This window comes from Geotrypetes seraphini, chromosome 2 (assembly GCF_902459505.1).
Source record: "Geotrypetes seraphini chromosome 2, aGeoSer1.1, whole genome shotgun sequence".
In the NCBI taxonomy this organism is placed as follows: domain Eukaryota; kingdom Metazoa; phylum Chordata; class Amphibia; order Gymnophiona; family Dermophiidae; genus Geotrypetes; species Geotrypetes seraphini.
In genome coordinates, this window is record NC_047085.1 from 388,108,848 (window position 1) to 388,129,284 (window position 20,437).

Genomic DNA, 20,437 nt, shown 5'->3' on the forward strand with positions numbered 1-20,437 from the left:
ACTGTGCTAAAGTTCGTTCCTTTTGGACGTGCATTTGGGACACCATAAAGTCTATTACCAATTGTTCAGAAGAAATTTCCTTTGACATTATAATTCTCCGATCTCAACACCCTTGTTTTACACAGTCTAACTGTCCTCCTAAACTCATTGATGCAATGTTTGTGACTGCCCTTATGCACATCTTGAAAAATTGGAAGTCCTCTTCATTACTAAACTATACCTTTTGGTGGAATTCTTTGAGCATGTATCATAAATTTGAATCATATGCTTATGAAAAGAAAAATATAATTCGACTTTCCAAAAGTTTGATACAATGTAAATCACCCTGGAAATTCCTAGACTCATATGTTCAATCTATTTCATAGACACTCCTCTCTTCTTCTTCTTCCTCTTCCTCTTCTTTTTCTTTACCTTCATCTTTTTCCTCATTTTATTCTTTTTCTTTCTTCCTTCAATTTCTCTTTCCTCTTATCTTTTCTTTTATTATTTTTTCATGAACAGTCCTAGTACTTTAGATCTTTTAAAACGATTCAATTCTACATTGTACAATGTAACTGAATATTTGTTATACTAAATGTTTTGTTTTATTTTTTGATACCCTGTACTTGAACTGTTTCTTATATTTTTTCAAAAAACTCAATAAAAAATATTGAACTAGAGAACATGGCTCATCTTCAGGCTCGGAAGAGAATTGTTTCATACACATCTGAGAGGGTATGACCAGTGTTGGTCCATGTACTTAGGGCCTCTTCTATCAAACTGCGCTAGCAGTTTTTAGCGTAGAGAACTGCGCTGAATGGCCCACGCTGCTCCTGATGCTTATAGGAACTCTATGAGCGTCGGGACCAGCACTGGCCATTCAGCGCACCTCACCGCACTACAAACTGCTAACGCAGTTTGATAGAAGAGGCCCTTAATGTATGCAAACAACCAAAGAGGGTGCAGAGCACTTAGGAACATGACTTAGGTGTAAGTTTGGACAAAGATCAATGGAAAGAAGTATGGATGTCGATCATGATGTCATTTCATTCAGCAAGTTTAATGCAATCTTCCTTTTTTAATGCATATGGCTTTGAGGACCCTATTGAAGTTATCAAAGATAGATGACTCAAAAGGAAAATATTGCAGGACCTATAAGATATAAATTAGAATTATGGAGCATATGTTATTCAAGTGTCCACATGTAGCTAATCATTGGAACAAGATCTGGTCAACTATTTCAGCTTTCCCAGTAATTATACTTGTGGGTTTTGGTCTTAAGAATGAGTTAAACACTTATAAAGTGCAGCTATTGGAAAATATAGTAATGATAACAATTTAAATGATATTGTTTGAGTGGAAAGATTTCTCTAAATTAGATAACATTTGGTGAAATATGTTTTGTTTATATAGTAAATATGAGAAAATATTTGCTGTTAAGAGTAGTAGTTTAAAAAAGTTTAAGAAAATACAGGATTGTCTGCTCAAATTTAGTGGATAAAGGTAGATAGTGTACTGGAAGTATGTTAGTATAGATACAACACCATAGGATTATAATTTTTTTAATGTACAATTTGTTTTTTTACTATTGTCTTTTTATATTGTTATATTGTTTATATATATTTTATATTGTTATGTTGTAATTTTTTATTAAATTTTAATAAAGTATTCTGGAAAAAATACATGTCTTTTTAATATTTAAGAAAAAGTACAATGAAGAACACAATAAAAAATTTACTTAAGTAAAAGTAAAAAAAAAAAGTTATTGTCTAGTATAATAATTTCTGAGTAAAAAGTAAAAGAATCATAACTACAATGAATATAACTACTGTTAATGTTTTTATCCCAACAACTTTATTGCTTTACAATTCAATCCACTTTGCTTTTAGTAAACCTAAAAAAGGTTTTCAACAACTGCAATGACAGAAAGTAGATTGCTCAGTCTGAATAAAAAGTTTCTTCAAATCAGGCCAGGCTGCAGTATTACTAGATGTCTTTTGCCTGGGTCTACAGATATTGATCAAGGGAATCTCTATCAGAAACACATGACTTCTGTAAAGTGAAGAATGCTTTATCATCACCATCATTGTCATTATCATCTACAATAGAAGCAGTGTGATCTAATTCATCACTTGCATTTCACCTTCATTATCATCATCATGCTGGCCAATTACAGAGAAGGCTTCACAAAGTTAGAATCACTGCCTATTGTTGTTCAGTTTTTCATTTGATGGCAAACTGACCCCCTTCTTTTACAAAGGCGCGCTAATTGATTTAGCATGCGTTAAATGCTACCGCGCCCATTATAGTCTATGGACGCGTTAGCGTTTAGCGTGCGCTAAATTGGCTACCGCACCTTAGTAAAAGGACCTTTAAATATCTTCAAGAGCTGATGCAAAGGGATGGAGCTCCTCTCATATGAGGAAAGACTAAAGAGGTTAGGGCTCTTCAGCTTGGAAAAGAAACGACTGAGGAGATATAATTGAATCTACAAAATCTTGAGTGGAGTAGAACGGGTACAAGTGGATCAATTTTTCACTCCGTCAAAAAATACAAAGACTAGGGGGACACTCGATGAAATTGCAGGGAAATTGCAGGGAAATACTTTTAAAACCAGATTTTCACTCAGAAAATAGTTAAGCTCTGGAACACGTTGATAGAGGATGTGGTAAGAGTGGACAGCGTAGCTGGTTTTAAGAAAGGTTTGGACAAGTTCCTGGAGGAAAAGTCAATAGTCTGTTATTGAGAAAGACATGGGGAAGCCACTGCTTGCCCTGTAGCATGGAATATTGTTACACCTTGGGTTTTGGCCACTGTGGGAAGGGGCTACTGGGCTTGATGGACCATTAGTCTGACCCAGTGAGGCTAAGGAGATTAGGCAACCAGAACTGAATGTAATACTTCAGATGAGGTCGCACCATGGAGCGATACAGGGGCATTATAACATTCTTAGTCTTGTTAACCATCCCTTTTTTAATAATTCCTAGCATCCTATTTGCTATAAATGAACTAAAATTGAAAAATCTAAACACTTCAATAAATTGTTTTACCATTGCAAATTTGTTGGGCACAGATTTTGCTGCTATTAAAGAAAAGACAAGGAGGAAAAAATAATCTGGGAGTGAGAAGCCTGCACAAATCTGGATTGAAGGATATCCTCAAATGGAGATCTTATCCCAGATTTGTGCAGTAGATGATAAAAGAGGTACCTGCAACAAGAGGCAGAGCCAAGGGCAGATGTTTTCAGCCTCCTGTGGTACAGGCAGGCATTAAAATCTGCAGTTGTGGTTCCTATTCGTGGCATACTTATATATCAGCATTTCCATGTGAGACAAAAGTCACTTAAGATGGATGTGAAATAAAAGATCCAGTTGGGTCCAGCTTTCTTAGCCCTCCATTGTGATCAAAGAAGCTATAAGGGAAAACAAAAAGCAACCCGCACACGCGGAGGCTAAGCTAAGTGTTCTCTGATGAAGACCCTGTTTTCCCGTATCCCTCAATGTGATTTGCAAGAAGGTGTGCATCCAACTTGCCCTTGAATCCCAGAATGGTAGTCTCCGTCACAACCTCCTCCGGGAGAGCATTCCAAGCGTCCACCACTCGTGTGAAACAGAACTTCCTGACATTGTCCTGGGCCTGTTGCCCCTCAATTTCAGTCCATGACCTCTTGTCCGAGTCACTTTTGACAACGTGAATAACAATGTTTCTTGCTCTATTTTGTTGAATCCTTTTATCATTTTAAAAGTCTCTATCATATCCCCTCGCAGTCTCCTTTTCCCCAGGGAGAACAAGCCCAGTTTTCTATTCTTTGTAGCTCAAATTCTTCATACCCTTTACCAGCTTCGTGGCTCGCCTCTGTACCCTTTCCAGCAGGGTTATATCCTTTTTTAGGTAGGGAGACCAGTGTTGGATACAGTACTCCAAGTGTAGTCCGACCATTGCTCTGTAAAGTGGCATTATGACGTCCGCCGATCTACATGGATACAGTCTTTCCAAAAAGTTCAAGCCCTCGTCATAGGCTAAGATTCAGCTGCCACATTAATAAAAGCTAATGAATGTTGTACTCATATGTAACCCTATATCATTCAGCCCTTACCTAGAATTTCCATCAGCCATTGCCACATGTACCTAGCTCATTTGCATAGTAGCATAGTAGATGATGGCAGATAAAGACCCGAATGGTCCATCCAGTCAGCCCAACCTGATTCAATCTAAAAATTTGTTGCATTGGTTTTTTCTTCTTCTTCTTAGCAAGAATCCAAAGCTCTGCCCGGTACTGTTCTTAGGTTCCAACTACTGAAGTCTCCGTCAAAGCTCACTCCAGTCCATCTACACCCTGCCAGGCATTGAAGCCCTCCCCAGCCCATCCTCCACCAAACGGCCATATACAGACACAGATCATGCAAGTCTGCCCAGGCCTTAGCTCTTCAATATTGACTATTATTTTCCAATTCTAGATCCTCTGTGTTCATCCCACTTTTTTTTTAACTCCGTTTTCCTCTCCACCACCTCTCTCGGGAGCTCATTCCAAGCATCCACCACCCTCTCCGTAAAGAAGAATTTCCTTACATTGCTCTTGGGTCTCCCACCCCTCAACCTCAAATTATGTCCTCTAGTTCTACCATTTTCCTTTCTTTGGAAAAGATTTTGTTCTACATTAATACCTTTCAAGTTTAGTTGGGGGTTATATGAGGTTCAATAAGAACTAGTGGAGTTTGAAGAGAGGAGATCTAAAAAAAGTTGAATTTACATCCTGCCTGCAGATAAGGTATTATATATTTTTCTTTGCATTATTTATAGGTGCTCCTCCACTGGGTTAATAACAGTAGTCCTAATAATGTGGACTAGAAATATAAGTTTGTGTATGATTTTATTGTTTCCTGGAATTGACTTGTAATTGCTTATTGTTTTTATTTGTTGTAATAAATGAATAATCTTATTAAAAAAAACTTTAAAAAAACCTAGTGGATGCCCCCTCTCCATGACTGGTGTTTAAAAAAACAAAACCGTTGACATGATATCCTTTTCTACTTTCCAGTTTTAATTCTTAAACATTTCTTTTCTATACACGGATGAGATTCTTTTATTTTCTAAATAGTTTTATATTGTAAACCACTTCACTACATTTAGGGGTCCTTTTACTAAAGCGTGCTAACCGATTTAGCACGTGTTAAATGCATCTTAGCATTTAGCCCGCGCTAAATCGGTTAACGTGCCTTAGTAAAAGAACCTCTTAATGAGGAAAGGTGGTATATGAATGCCAGCAAATCAAAGATCACTGTTCCATGCTTCAAGATTTTCTGCCATCATTCCTGCATCTGGGTCATCCTCAAGATACACCACTATAAGTTAGTACTGCAAAAGTATTATCCCCACAAGAGGGTGTTTTACCAACTTCAGACTCAACGCTGCCTCTCTCAAACCTCTTGAGGAAGAGACAGCTCAACTGGTTACAATCTGGGGTAGGGGGATATTTTTTTTCCATTTTGGGAAAATATTACCTCCTACTCCTGGGTACTGAGCATAAAATCAGCCCCCAGAATGGCGTGCCATGAATGATGGCTGCATCGGGGGAGACCACTTTAAAAACGGGCCCAATTCTCCCTTTTCCCTACCCCTTCCTCTTTCCTACTGGTTCTTTCCCTCTGCACATCCTCACCTCCTGACCCGGAGGCCCCTTCCTTTGGGACAGGCCTTGTTAATCACTCCGGCCTGCTTCTTGTTAGGCCGGCCACAGCATCGCAGTTAATACAGCCGCAGCTGGTGATAAAAAAGCCTAATGTGGCTTTATAAAAGGGGGTCCTAGTTAGCTAATTTGATATTGTCTGAATGTACTGTCATATAAATTTATTATTATTACTTTGAAAACTCTCTAGAGCCTTATGTTATCTTATGTTATTACCGTGTTTTCCCCAAAATAAGACAGTGTCATATTAATTTGGAGTAAAAAAAACGCACTAGGGCTTATTTTTGGGTATGTCTTATTTTTTCATGTACAACAATCATCTCTCCCTTACTCTCCTCTACCCTAACTCTTCCTCTTTCCTTTCTCTCTCCCCCCCCCAATGTACAGCATCATTCCTCCCCTCTCACCCATCCCCTTGTGCAGCAGAATCCCACAACCCTCCCACCATGAAACTGACATACCTCCACTCTGAGGCCTCCTAAAGCAGTAGGTGGGAGTTGCTAAATCAACGAGTCCAATTTTTTTCAGCAAATCAGGCAGCACTAGTGTCAGGGATGGAGTCATGGAGGAGGGGGTTTCGAAGGCCGATCTTAACTAGGGCTTATTTTTGGGGGTAGGGCTTATATTAGGAGCATCTTTAAAAATCATGCTAGGCTTATTTTTAGGATAGGTCTTATTTTCGGGGATACAGGGTAGAGTTGCCTGAACGAGTACGTAAACCTTTTGCGGCAGGCACATAGACTTGCAATCACTCTGGCAGCCAAGTTAAAAAAAACTGACCATATATCTGCAGTTATATTGAATTTACATTGACTGCCTATTAAATTTTGGCTACAATTTAATATATTTGATATGATATTCAGAATTTTTTTAAATTGTAAACCGCATCAACCCATTCAATGGAATTTTGTAATATATCAAGCTCGAATAAACCATTCAGGATTTTACACATTTGGAGCCTACAGTTTCCTCTTAATCCTGTGATCATTAGGGAACTTCACATTAGTCAAAGATTGCTGTCTAATCCATCCTTGAAAGTTTCAAAGGAACAGTTCACAAAACTGGGAGTTTTAAATGTGCTGGCCCCAAACTATGGAATTCTCTCCCGTTACTGCTGTGATAAGAAAACAATTACGGCCTCTTTTACAAAGCCACGCTAGTGGCTGCCACGCGGCAACAGCCTCGAAGCCCTTTAAATCTCTATGGGCTTCGGGGCCGTTAGCGCAGCGCAGCCACTAGCGCGGCTTTGTAAAAGAGGCCATTAATTTCCTTTTGGGGGGGACTGAAGGCTCGTCTATTTGAGATTTTTGAATCAGGTTTTCTGATGGTCCCATCATTTCCAGCTGGAATTTGACTTGTCTTTTTGCGTAATGTTTTGTCAATAATACTTGGAAGATTAAGATTAATTCAAAATACAGCAATTTTCGCTTAATCTTCGGGCTGAGAAAACAAGAACATATCAGCCCTTATTACCAATAACTATACTGGTTATCTGTTGAAGCTAGAATATTATTCAAATTTACCTGCATTTGTTGTAAACTGTTGTCTGAATTATCTCCACGTTACCTTATCTCTCATTTTGAATTGTATAGGCCGGTCAAGTTTACTCGTTGTACTAGCTTATTTATATTTCCGAATCCAAAACAAGAGCTGTTACAAGAAGTCCTTTGATACAACCTTGGCCTTTCAAGCAGGTAAAGCTCAATCTTTGCTATATAGTTTGATTAATCAAACTGAACCACACTGTTCTTTCAGGAAACTAGTAAAGACCTGTTTGTTTATGAAATTCTTATCTGTCTAAGAAATATGCAATTATATCTATGTCTTTTGCTCATTGTATTTTTATCACTGATTGTCCAGTTCTTCATATCTGTAAACCGCCTAGAACTCTTTGGGTGTTGGCGATATAGAAAATAAAGTTATTATTATTATTAATTTGTAGTTGTTTGTTTTATCTATACATTAGGCAACAGAAAGATCTGGATAAATTTAAAAAATGTTAAAGCACCATTTGTTTTGTAAAATGAAGTACGATGGTTGATACTTTTATAAGAATTGCAGTTATGGAGTTATTTTTTTTGTGTGTATTTTAACCCCCACCCCATCCCCCACCTCACCTTTACAAAACCGTGGAAGCTTTTTGTAGTGCAGACCGGCATCTAAATGCTCTGTGATGCTCCCGACACTCATAGAGTTCCTATGAGCATCGGGAGCAGCACAAAGCATTCAGCGCACTGGCCTGCGCAAAAAAAACCCACTTCCGCGGTTTTGTAAAAGGGAGGGTTAGTCTTGTTTTATAAATTATGTATGTAATGGTTGTAATCTGCCTTGTTTAAGGGCAGACTATAAATAAAAAACTATTTTTAAACTGTAAACTGCTAGAATTAATGTGATAGGTAACGTACGCATTTCATTAAAAGAAAGTAAAATAATTGGGCCTCTGCATTGTCCCATTATTCATCATAGAACACGCATAGATTATAGTTTTATTAGTCAGATTGGGAAAACTAGATTAAAAAAAGAAAACGAAAAACCTACAACAAGACCACTGTCAAATTGCAGCACAAGTAAACCAAAACAATTCTATCAGATTCCAAAGAAAGTTAAAAAAAAAAAAAAGGTTATTGCCCCTTGACAACTAGCACAGCTTTCAGCTACTCAGGCTGCAAATTACAGGAATGTTTAGAGTGGAGCTGACACTTTTTTTTTTTTTAATTCTAACAGTTTACCATTTAGCAATTAGCACTGTTTCTGAGCAGCTGTCTGCTGGCTCTCCCGTTATGTAATATTATCCAGAGTAGCTTGAGGAAAGCATTGCAATCAAAACTCATCATCATATATCAGTTAATATTCTCATGTGCTCTACTCACCTGTGAGCAGCCCGGGGCAGTGCAAACAAAAGGCCTCTCCTGCTCCAAGTTCATCTCCGATTCCTCATAAATCTAGACGGTAGAAAAATAAGCAAGAATCCATGAACACTACTCTCCCTCCATTGCTGAAATTGAGGAAGAAACCAAAACAAAAGTGGGGCTTTGAACATAAGGTCTTTTTATTTTTATATCATGGTTACTCTTCACTCACAAACATAAAAAATACATACAAGGAAATTCACAACTACTAAAAGGTTTTAACTTATTTTCTAGGTTCCCTGCTGTCTGAGATCTTATTGTTCTTTCCTGAGCATATATTTACTTTCAAGGGGGGGAAAAAATTGAAGAAGGCAGTCCTAGCTGAAATCCTGCCTAGGAAAAACAAATGTCCAGTGTTGGTATTAGATAAGAGTGTGTCTGCTCAGCAAGAGTCTGAATTTTTTTTTTTTTTTTTTGTTTAACCTTGCCTTCTCCAATTCCACTTCCTGCTCGGTGCCTTACAAGAAGCAGACTCCTGAGGGTTTCTGTACACTAGATGCTGTGAGCAGTTATTGTGAAGGGCTGTCTCAGATGACACAGGTTAAGTTAATAATACACAGCCCAAAGGGTGGAGCTACTATGCAGTGAAATTCCCAAGGTATAAGTGACCCAAAATCTGAGAACGCCCAGCTGTGGCCATGGAGCACAGTGTTAGAAGGAAACCCCTCTTAATCTTTTGAGCCTTCTGGTTAGAAATGATGCTTTCTTGATTATTTTCTCCCCCCCCCCCCCCCGGCCCCCATTTCCTGTTAAATATCAGGCTGAAAGATTGTCACAATATCCAAGCAAAGCTTTAAAAAACTCCCTCTCAAGGATTCTGGAATTTGACTTGCATTATCAAAAGCAACTATCTTTATGGTAACCCACCTGTATCCCTTACACTGACAAAATGCACCTTGATAGTAAACCACTTGTATTGTAACCCACTTGCATCCCATGTACTGACAAAATGAATCTTTAATGTAAACCACTTGCATCCCATGTACTGACTAAACGTATCTTTATTGTAAACCGTTTCTATCCCATGTACTATCAAATGTATCTTTATTGTAAACCGCTTCGAACTTCATGGTATAGCGGTATATAAGAAATAAATTATTAAAATTATTGTTATTACTTACTTACCTGTAACAGGTGTTTGCCATCCAAAGCAAGATTGATAAAAGCATACGAGTACTCAGTACCATCATCCAGCAGCACCAGGGTGTAACAACTTTCCCAGATCTTGGAACTGATTGTGAAGTTCTGAGCATTGCATAGCTCTTCTCAATCACAGCAGATCCTCAGCTAGTTCCAAAGGTCAAATATGTAGGAAACTCTTTGAGAGATGGGAGGAACTGTATGCCTTATCAGTCTTGCTGTCTACAAAAAAACATCTGTTACAGGTAAGCTACATTGCTTCCCCCTGTCCCCCATCTATACATAAGAACAACTGAGTTAGGCCCAAGCTTAGGACTGCTCAGTATTAAACTCTTAGTTATTTTGAGGTAAGAGTTATTCACCCATATAGCTAGACCTCTTAGGCAAAAGTACTCTCCTGTCCAAACAATATGAAGATAAGAAAAGACCAAGTAAGCTGCTTTGCAGTTAGTATTCAGTGATACTGAATTAATGAGGCCCAACTGTGGGAGCGGTAGCTGGACTTGGATGAGAACTGACCTTGGAATTGAGAGAAATGGGGACATGTTCATAGCAACATCATATACAAATTTTTTTTTCCTAATCTTATGGATGATATATAATTTTTTCTTCTAGTGATAACTTTGCTGAGGGGTAATTTTTCCTGAAACATGACTTCTAATTTTCTTTTTGTATCTTTCAATTGTGAGGATATGTATGATTTAAAAGCATATTTAACATTTTTTTTAAAAAAAATTTTAAAAAGCAACACCATATACAAAAGAAAACAGTTTATTTAAGTCCTCCCTACCATTGTATACCAATTTTATCAAGATCTAACAAAACAAGTGCTTCCTCCCTACAGATAGTGAAACAGGGGGAGGTGTTACTGACAATAGATTACCGTACTGTAAAACCATTCCTTTTTTTTTTTTTTGTTAATTCTTTATTTATCAATTTAAACTTTTGAAAAACTTAACAGTCAAAAAAAAAAGGAAAATAATACAATGCCATGAATTCTTATCTCCCCTCTTTTTAACCTTTCAAATTCCTTTAGATCATTGTAATCTTATTAGTATGTTTATTTTCTTATTTTTCTCCTCTATCTCTATTTTCTTTCTTTATTACTCTTCTAATTGTCATTTTTCCTGGTACTTTAGTTAGATTGTGAGCCTTCGGGACAGTAAGGGAATTTCTAAGTACCTATCTTACTTATAATTTTAATGCACCAATATATTGATTGTAACCCGTTCTGGGCTCTTTTGGGAGGACGGGCTAAAAAAAATCGAATAAATAAATAAATAAATTAAATAAATAAATTATCACTCATACATAACAGTATCTTCAAACATAACAATGGAAATAATTACATCGGCTTGTATAATTAGTCCACAATAAAAGGGGTGGAACTGAAATTAGACTGAAAATAGTTACGGTAACTAGAAACTTATATAAAAGGAAAATAAAGATGTGGCTGGATGGACCCTGAACATTCCTTCACTGAGCTATTTAGAAGCAACAGGTCTCACATAGTTGATACTCCGCTCCTTAGCGGCAATAAATTTTGACAACTGCTGAGGCTCATAAAAAAAACATACACACTTACAGGGGTATCTTAAGAAAAACGTTGCACCCAACTGCACTGCCTGAGGTCTCAAAATGAGGAACTGTTTTCTTCTCTACTATAAAACCATTCTGATCAGTTTTCTAGACTATCAGCTATTGAAGCTACAGTACAAGTACTACAGTGGTTCCAAACCTGTCCTGGAGGACCACCAGCCAGTCAGGTTTTCAGTACAGCCCTAATGAAAATGCTTGGGGCAGATATGCATGCCTGTTGCCTCCATTTTATGCAAATCTCTGTCATGCATGTACATTAGTGCTATCCCCAAAACCCGACTGACTGGTGGTCCTTCAGGACAGAGTTGGGAACCACTGGTATAGAGCAGTCTCTTTATGATAGCTCTTCATTGGCTACCAATTAAGTTTAAATTTGAGCCTAGCCTTCCTTGCATGGCTTAGTGCCTGCCTACATGGCACATGAGTAGTTTGTGAACTTTTGAGTTGAACATTACCAATCTGAAAATTAATTTCAAGTGTTTTTTTTTTAAAATTTATGCAAAAAGATTTTCATTCAAATATAATCACGAAGAAAGGAAACACAACTTATATTGTGGAAATTAACTAGGAAATAATCAAACAGTACTCTTAAACCACTATAGAAGGGGTTAAGTTAAGAAAAATTCACATATACTACGAAATAGAACCAAAATAGAGAGTGCAGAAATACATCAGCAACTGGTGGAACTTATACAGGCAAGAGATCGTCAAATGTTGTTACTTAACTCCATAAAAGCCAATAATTGTTTTGGATCAAAAAATAAAATTTTGACCACTAACCCCCTCTTTTACTAAGGTGCACTAACTAATTAGCATGCACTAAACACTAATGCATCCATAGACTAACATGCACGTGTTAGCGTTTAGCACGCGCTAAATCGATTAGCGTGCGCTAATCGGTTAGCTCACCTTAGTAAAAGGAGCCCTATATGTAATAAAACATCTGTAAGAAATATAAATAAAAATAAAGCTCCCAGGGCAAGGGCTCTTGGTTTTAACCAACAACCAAAAGGTCTATTTAGTAAGAATGCATGCCACTACACACACACACACATATATATATATATATATATATATATATATATATATATATACACTGTATGGAACTCATAATCAAAAGAAAAAAACGTCCAAACACCGGCCTAAGTCGGCACTTGGACGAACATGTCTCAAAAACATCCAAGCACTGATTATAAAACCGGATTTTGGAAGTATTTCTAAATGACCTAGGCCTTCATAGTGCCGCTCAACTTCCAAAGCTAAACGGGGCGTTTTGGGGGCGTGTCGAGGGTGGGAATTGGGCGGGACGTGGGCCAGCTTAGACTTAGTTGTACAGCCAGTATAACTGAAAGTTTAACAACAGAGCCTAGACGTAACTTGGACGTTGTGACTTAGACCATGTAAAACATGGTCTAAGTCACAAAAACCCACCTAAACTCACCAGATAAGCACTGAAAACACATAAACAGACCCCCACACACTACCCCAGTGATCACCAACCCCCCCACCCCCAAAAAAGTTTATTCACAACTTTAAATTTCAGCCTCCAGACCATCATCACCTGGCCGCCTGGCATAGGAAAGCCTAGTCGTCCAGCCCATAGGCAGCTTAAGTCATCTTGGTGGTGGGTTAGGGACCCATAGAGAGGAGGACCCATGCCCATAAGCCCCTGTAATCACTGCATTGATACTTAAACATGTGCACTCCCCTATACACCCCCAAAACCCTTTTTTACTGGCATATAAGTGGCTCCTGCAGTCATAAGGGCTATTGGGGTGGTTGTTAAGTGGGTCTAGGACAATGGTCTCAAACTTAAACCCTTTGCAGGGCCACATTTTCGATTTGTAGGTATTTGGAGGGCCGCAGAAAAAATAGTTAATGTCTTATTAAAGAAATTACAGTTTTGCATGAGGTAAAACTCTTTATAGTTTATCAATCTTTCCTTTTGGCTAAGTCATAATAATAATATTGTAATTTATAGCTAAAGAGACATGTGATCAAGAAACTGTTTTATTTTACTTTTGTGATTATCATAAACATACCGATGGCCTCAAAATAGTACCTGGCGAGCCGCATGTGGCCCCTGGGCCGCGGGTTTGAGGCCACTGGCCTAGGGGATTCTGGAGGTGGTTTGGGGGGCTCACTGTCACCTATAAGGGAGCTGTAGTGAGGAGAAGCCATGGCACCCTTTTTGTGAAGTTCACAGCAGTGCCCTGTAAGGTACCCCAACTATTTAGGTGCCATGTCTGGGTGTGCAGCCCATCACTTTGCAGACCCCTCCCACGTCCAACAGGGCTTGTTCTAGGCGTTTTGGACTTGGACGGAAAGTTGGACGGAAATGTGGTATAAAGATGGTCGATTTAGCGGCTTGGACGATCAGATCGGCAGGACGTATAATTAGACGATTTTCGAAAGTAAAAAAAAGTTGGACGTATCTTTCGAAAATGTGTCTTAGGCTCTTTTTAACTTTGGACGACTTGCAAGATGGATGTAAACGTATATATAAGTGTGTATTTGTATATGGAGGAAAAGGATCTCAGAAATCCAAACCATAGACTACATTAGCTGTCTATTAGTTATATCTGGTTTGAATTATCTTTCATTGATCCCCAAAAAAACTAAAGTTACATTTCAATATTCTCTTTAAAATACTTTTTATTTTTTATTATATTATTTTTTTTAATCTTCTTGAAAGTATCCTTTTGACTTATTTTTATGTCTAAGTACTTTAATGCAACGCACTCATCACTGCAGTGTGCAGCACTAAATTGAAAATACTACTACAGTGCAAAAGGAGCAAAATTCATGTAATGAATGTATCAGCTGACAAAAATGTTGAATATCTGAAGCACATAAATCTTAATTGAAAAAAAATCACTTATCTTGTATGCCACACCACAAGCATTCACTCTACGCTAATTGTGACATCAGTAGTAGCAACAGGTATCCTAAAGACCAAGACCGACGAGTCCCATTTCGCCAAATAGGCTTTATCGAGGCTAGTGCCAATCACATACATTTGACAGTGCTCCCTTATAAGCATCAGCAAGGAAACTAATTGCTGAACCCAGAAACAATTCAGAAATATGCCTAGAGTACAGTATTACTATCTTTTTAAAAAGCAAACTTGGTCAAGAGTCTAGTTTTAGCTATTACAGTATAATCTCCAAAGATGTTTCAAAAATTCAATCAGATTAAGAGATTCCTCCTAAACCATCTCTCAAACCTCAGTCCCTAGTAGAGATAGGTAAATATAGTACCCATACAACTGGGAGCAAACTAGTTTCAGGCGGACGAAGAACCACCTATAAATATTTTTTCAACGTATATATTGCAGAAATCATAAGGAGACTGTGGAAAGTTCAAAACACAAATTGTTCTTTCTATTTTGATTTTCTAAGTATTCTAGTCTCTTCTGGAGTGCATCTCTCTCTTTGATTTGAAGTGATCTAAATTCCTGAATCTCATGTCATTGGGACTCCAAGGAGTCTAATCTGGCAGCATGCTATGTCTGATTTTGACCCTATTCTATAAACTGAGAAGAAAAATTGTCCAACATCTTAGAAATCTGAGCTGAATATACCTAACAAGAGTCATCTATCTGCTTTAACGCCATCCATAAATTGCCCATAGTGACCTGTGCAGGTTTTCCAAGATACCTTGAGCTCTGTAAATAGGTGGACTATAAATGCAAAATTATATTAAAATTGCTCTATTCCAGTGGTTCTCAAACTTTTTTTTCAGTTGGGACACACCCGACAGATGATGCTCACCTACGTGGCGCAATTAATACACGGCCCGCACGGACCTTTAGTCTGATACAGTAAGACAGTTCTTACAAATCAAATATAAACACGCTTTGCATTCAAAAATCTATCTCCCCCTCCCCCCCCCCCCCAAACAGGTGCAGATCATAACTAGCATATTTTTCCCTATGGAAATTACCAGAGAAAGTTATATATATGCTGGTTCTCATGTCATCTGAGAAACAGCAACATAGATCTCTCTACTACCAGGTGATGGGATAATCGCGCGCGAGATACCAGCGCGATGACAATTCAGCGCAAGACAGAAGCACGCCGCTGAAAAACTTATTTTTTAAGAGCTCCGACGGGGTGTGTACGGGAGAACCCCCCACTTTAATGCATAGTGTTCACGCTGCTGTTGGGGGGATGGGGGGTGCAACCCCCCACATTATAGACAAAATGGAACTTTCCTGAAAAAAATCGGAAACTGTTCTGTTTTCTCTATAATGTGGGGGGGTTGCACCCCCCCCCCCCAATGGCAGAGCGAACACTATGCATTGAAGTGTGGGGGGGTTCCAACCCCACACCCCCCGTCGGAGCTCTTAAAAATAAGTTTTTCGGTGGCTTTCAGCGGCACGCTTGTGTCTTGTGCTGAATTGTCAGCATGCTGGTTTCTTGCGCACCACTGACTATGAACCCTACTACCATGCACAATGTGAAATACAAAACCTGAAAATATTCTAACCCAATATACATGTAGCAAACTTAACATACAACAGTAGCACTAATTTGTTTATGATTCAGGCAACATGAATCCTACCTAAGAATAGGCAGCACTACAAATATATACAAGGGGCCTGGAATACCAATATACTCAATACTGGTAAAAGCTGAACAAGTGGGACTGCTACAAAGCTCTTCTCAGAAACTACACACGAAGAACAGATAAACCATCGCCAAATATAGAGCAAAGGATCAAGCCCAAGTCATCAAATTAGGCTTATTCCACAACATAGAAGAAATAACAGCAAAAATACATTTCCTCTTACGCTGATCACAGTACAAAGACATCCACGATGCACATTTTCCACAGGTAACATATACCACCTAATAAAATCAAAACACACTTTTTCTACCTTTGTTGTCTGATGAAGTCATCAGATCCCCACAGGGGTATCTGATTTTCACAGGTTTTCAGTTATAACTGAAAATCAAAAGCCCTTCTAAAGATATAGCTGCATGCCATTTAGGAGTCAGCCCATAAAAAGCACAAAAATGTAAGTAAAAAAAAGATACCAATGAAGCTAGTAGGATGAGGGTGTGATAGGGAAAAGTGGTGTTTCTGGCATTTCTCTGATAAACAGTTTGAATAGAACGAGGAAAAAACAGAATGGTTTAGCATAGGCAAAAGGTATATAATAATAATAATAACAGTTTATATACCGCAGGACCGTGAAGTTCTATGCGGGTTACAATGAATAAAAATGCTACAAATTGAGCAGACCTAACAAAGTTAGAGATTAGTGACTAACAGTTATAGAGATCAGTTGTTGTGGGAGAGATTGTGCAGATCAGCTACCTAAGTACTTCAGGAAAAGATATGTTTTTAGATGTTTCCTAAATTCCCCATAGTTATTAGCATATATAGTATATGACAAGGATATCTACTTTCTCCATAACTTTTCAATCTGTTCTTCCTCATAAACCTGATTCTCCAATCTGTTCTGCATAGAGAATAAAAATGAGCTACATAATAAAGTACAAACCTGTCATATGCTTGTAGGAAAGAAAAAAAAATATACAGTACCCTATTCTGAAAATCAAATATTTGAGTCTTGTTTTTTTTGTTTGTTTTCTTTTACAATTAAATTACATGGCTGTGTAAGGTAGACAATAATAATAATAATAATAGTTTATTTTTATATACCGCCAAACCATCAGTTCATGGCGGTTTACACAATAATAATTACACTAAGCAATTAGAAATACAAAGCCATGTAACAATTATTATAAATGAAAATAATACAGTTCAGAATAAAATACTAGATAGCAAAATACAGCCCTATAAAAACTTATAAAAGATAGTAATTACACAATATAAATTGAGAGGAAAAAGATGGATATCATTGAATTATGGTGTTGTAATATTTAAACATTTTTGAACTACCTGGATGGAAAAAAAAAAAGGTCTAATCAGTTGATTTTTGGATGAGATACAACCAAAATGCTCCTTAGTAGCTGAAATAACTAAACTTACATTTTCATATTTTGGTTATATCATGGATGTTCTGCTGGTAAAGGTTCAATGAAAACATAGAAAAGGAAGTCCTACAGTTAGATGATCAACTCAGTGATGACAACCACCAGAGCAGAACTCAACTACATTGCAGAAAACAGAATGCCATATATACTTGAATATAAATATAAACCAAGGTAATCTTCCCCCCCCCCCCCAAAAAAAAAAAAAAGGAGGAAAAAAAGGTTGACTTGAATATAAACTTGGACAGGGTATTAATATTCAAGTGCCCAGCCCTACACCCAGCCCCCTCCCACACTCCCTCCCATGCCCTGCCAGACTCTGCACCCTGTTCCCCCTCCCTCTGTTCCTGCCCTGTCAGGCTCTGTACCCTGTCCCCCTCCCTCCCTCCTGCCCTGTCCCCTTTCCCTCCCTCCTGATGCCTTTCAGCTTCCACCAGGCCTGCTGTAAGACTTGATGGTCCAGCGCTGGGCCGGGATAGGAGGGATGTCTCCAACCTCCTGTCCCAGCCAACTGTGACAACTTTTACCTCTGTCCTGCCTCCTGCATATTTTTCCATTCCCTGGTGGTCCAGTGGTGAGCAGGGAAAGAAGTGATCTTCCTACACTCCTGCCCCGTGCAGAGCCGCTAGCTGAATGGCGGAGGTCTACAACAAGTCCTGGAGGGGGCGGGTGGGCACTGACTTGAATATTAAACAGTGTTCCTGCTAAGCTGCGCTGGCCAGCGCTCGCGCACAAAATATTACATCGCAGCGCAAAGTTTCTCTTCACAGCGCACACACGCGTCGGTAAGGTAAGGGGACGCATTGGGGGGATTGCACTTCCCCACAATTGCCATGCTTCGGTTCCTCTTCTTCCTTCCTTCCTCCCCCCCCCCCCCCCGCGGGACCCTGCGGCACCATCAACTCTTACTCCCTCTAATGTCGGCCCTGCAGCTCCAGACTTCCTCGCACCTTCTCCCCTCCCCCTTTGGATCGCTATTATTTTAAATGTTATAGCCGCGGAGCTGTATCCATCAGTGCAGATGTCTAACCTCGGCCTGCCCCGGAACTCTTACTGCAACAGTGACTTCCTGTTCCTGCCTAGACGGGCGGCTGCTGCAGTAAGAGTTCCGGGGCAGGCCGAGGTTAGACATCTCCACTGATGGATACAGCTCCGCGGCTATAACATTTAAAATAATAGCGATACAAAGGGGGAGGGGAGAAGGTGCGAGGAAGTCTGGAGCTGCAGGGCCGACATTAGAGGGAGTAAGAGTTGATGGTGCCGCAGGGTCCCGCGGGGGGGGGGGAGGAAGGAAGGAAGAAGAGGAACCGAAGCATGGCAATTGTGGGGAAGTGCAGAGCTGCAGGGAAGAGTGTTGCGGTACCCAGCTGGAGGGAGAAGGAAGATGAGGGAGGGAATTAAAGGAGATGCCAGGGCTTGGAGCGTAGGAGGAAGGTATGCCAGTCTAAGGGAAAAGGAAGGGGGAGATGTGAGAGCATGGAGGGGGAGCGAAAGATGGAAGAAAAGGAAAGGAGAGAGATGCCAGAGAATCAGGGAAGGGGAGATACCAGACTATGAGGAGAGGTGTGGGAGAGGGAAGGCGAGGAGAGAGATGCCAGACCAATGGGGTGAAAGGAGAGATGGAAGGGGGAGGCATACAGTTTCTGGAAGGGGCATAGAAGGAGAGAAGATGCCATATAGGGGAAGAGAGACGGCAGACAGTGGATGGAAGGAAGAGAGTTACAAGAAGATGAGGAAAGGAGAAACCACAGAAGACAAAGGTAGAAAAAAATTTCTATTTATTTATTGCTTTAGGAGACATGTGTCACTGTTTCTGTGAAGCATTGTATGCAGAGTCCAGCTGGTTCAATTTAACCTTTGTCTATGTATTTTTATTTTATCCCCCCTTTTACAAAACTGTGAAGCGTTTTTAGCACCAGCCTTGGTGGTAGCAGCTCTGATGCTCAGAATTTTATGAGCATCAGAGCTGTTACCTCCGTAGCTAAAATCCACACTACAGTTTTGTAAAAGAGGGAGGGGTTAGTTTGTGATTACATATTCCTTACTAGGCGAAGGTGTTTTCTGTGTTCTGTGTGTTTGAAAGACATGGTTTTCTGTTAGGATTGACGGTGTAGGATTGATCTGTGCTGGTCTGGCTTGTTTAGTTTTACAATGGGTGTATTGATGTACTGCTCACTGCAATATGTAAGATGCTGCCTTTTCCTAGGTACTCATGTGTGACGTGTGGTTTGTTACTAAAAATCATGTTTTTCTTACAGATGGGGGGGGGTGCCAAAAAATGATGGGCCCCGGATGTTACATATGCTAGGTACGCCACTGTATGTAAAGATACCAGAAAGCTGGCGTAGCAAAAACTTCTAAGTTTTGAGTATTTAACCCTCCCACAATCTCACGGGCACTCGTTTCAAGTTTATTGAGATTTTGATTTAAACGCAATATCAAATATTTTCAATGCGTATAACAAAAATAAATTTGGGGAAATAAATAAAACCATTTGAACCAGTGTTCCCGCTAAGCTGCGCTGGCGTGCGCTGGCGCACAAAATATTACATCGCAGCGCACACGTTTCTCGTCACAGCGCACGATCGGAAGAGGCGTACGGCAGATGGCAGGGCGGCGAGAGGAGAATCGGGCGAGTTGGCTCATAACTTGCTGGCGCCCGATATTTTTGGCTCACGGTGAAAAAAGTTTGCTCACAACACCCGCCCGCTTAGAGGGAACACTGGCTGAGACCCCCATTTTTTGGGCTCAAAAATCTCAGCTTATATTCGAGTATATATGGTACTTTATTGAATAACTGTCCAGAGAGTTGCTATGAGTACAAATCAACTTGATAACATTTAATCATTGTTCATTTCTCCCCCATACCCTTTCCCTTTTTCCTCCCAGTTTTTATCTTCCTACCATATGAGGTCTGTTCGGTTTTATGAAAAATTCAATAAAAAAGTTTTAAAATGAAAAAGTTCCAGAACTGATTTTATACAAATTTATTAAACCGTCTTACAACATATTCCATTGGGTCCCCTTCAAAGTACTCCCCTTCCCTACATATATACTTTTTCCAACATTGTTTCCACTTCTGGAAACAGACAAACGTATCTTCAGGTATCGCCAAAAGT

At 39.3% G+C, this 20,437-nt stretch overlaps 1 protein-coding gene across 4 annotated transcripts in view; it reads right to left on the minus strand.

Annotated features, from left to right (window-relative positions):
- CREB5 (cAMP responsive element binding protein 5) overlaps positions 1–20,437 on the minus strand; it is a 786,358-nt gene that overhangs the window by 615,384 nt on the left and 150,537 nt on the right. For all 4 annotated transcript variants that reach the window (XM_033930760.1, XM_033930759.1, XM_033930762.1 and 1 more), the window contains exon 3: positions 8,536–8,607. In XM_033930760.1, coding sequence (XP_033786651.1) covers positions 8,536–8,607 — 72 coding nt within the window. The remainder of the gene's footprint in view (positions 1–8,535; positions 8,608–20,437) is intronic.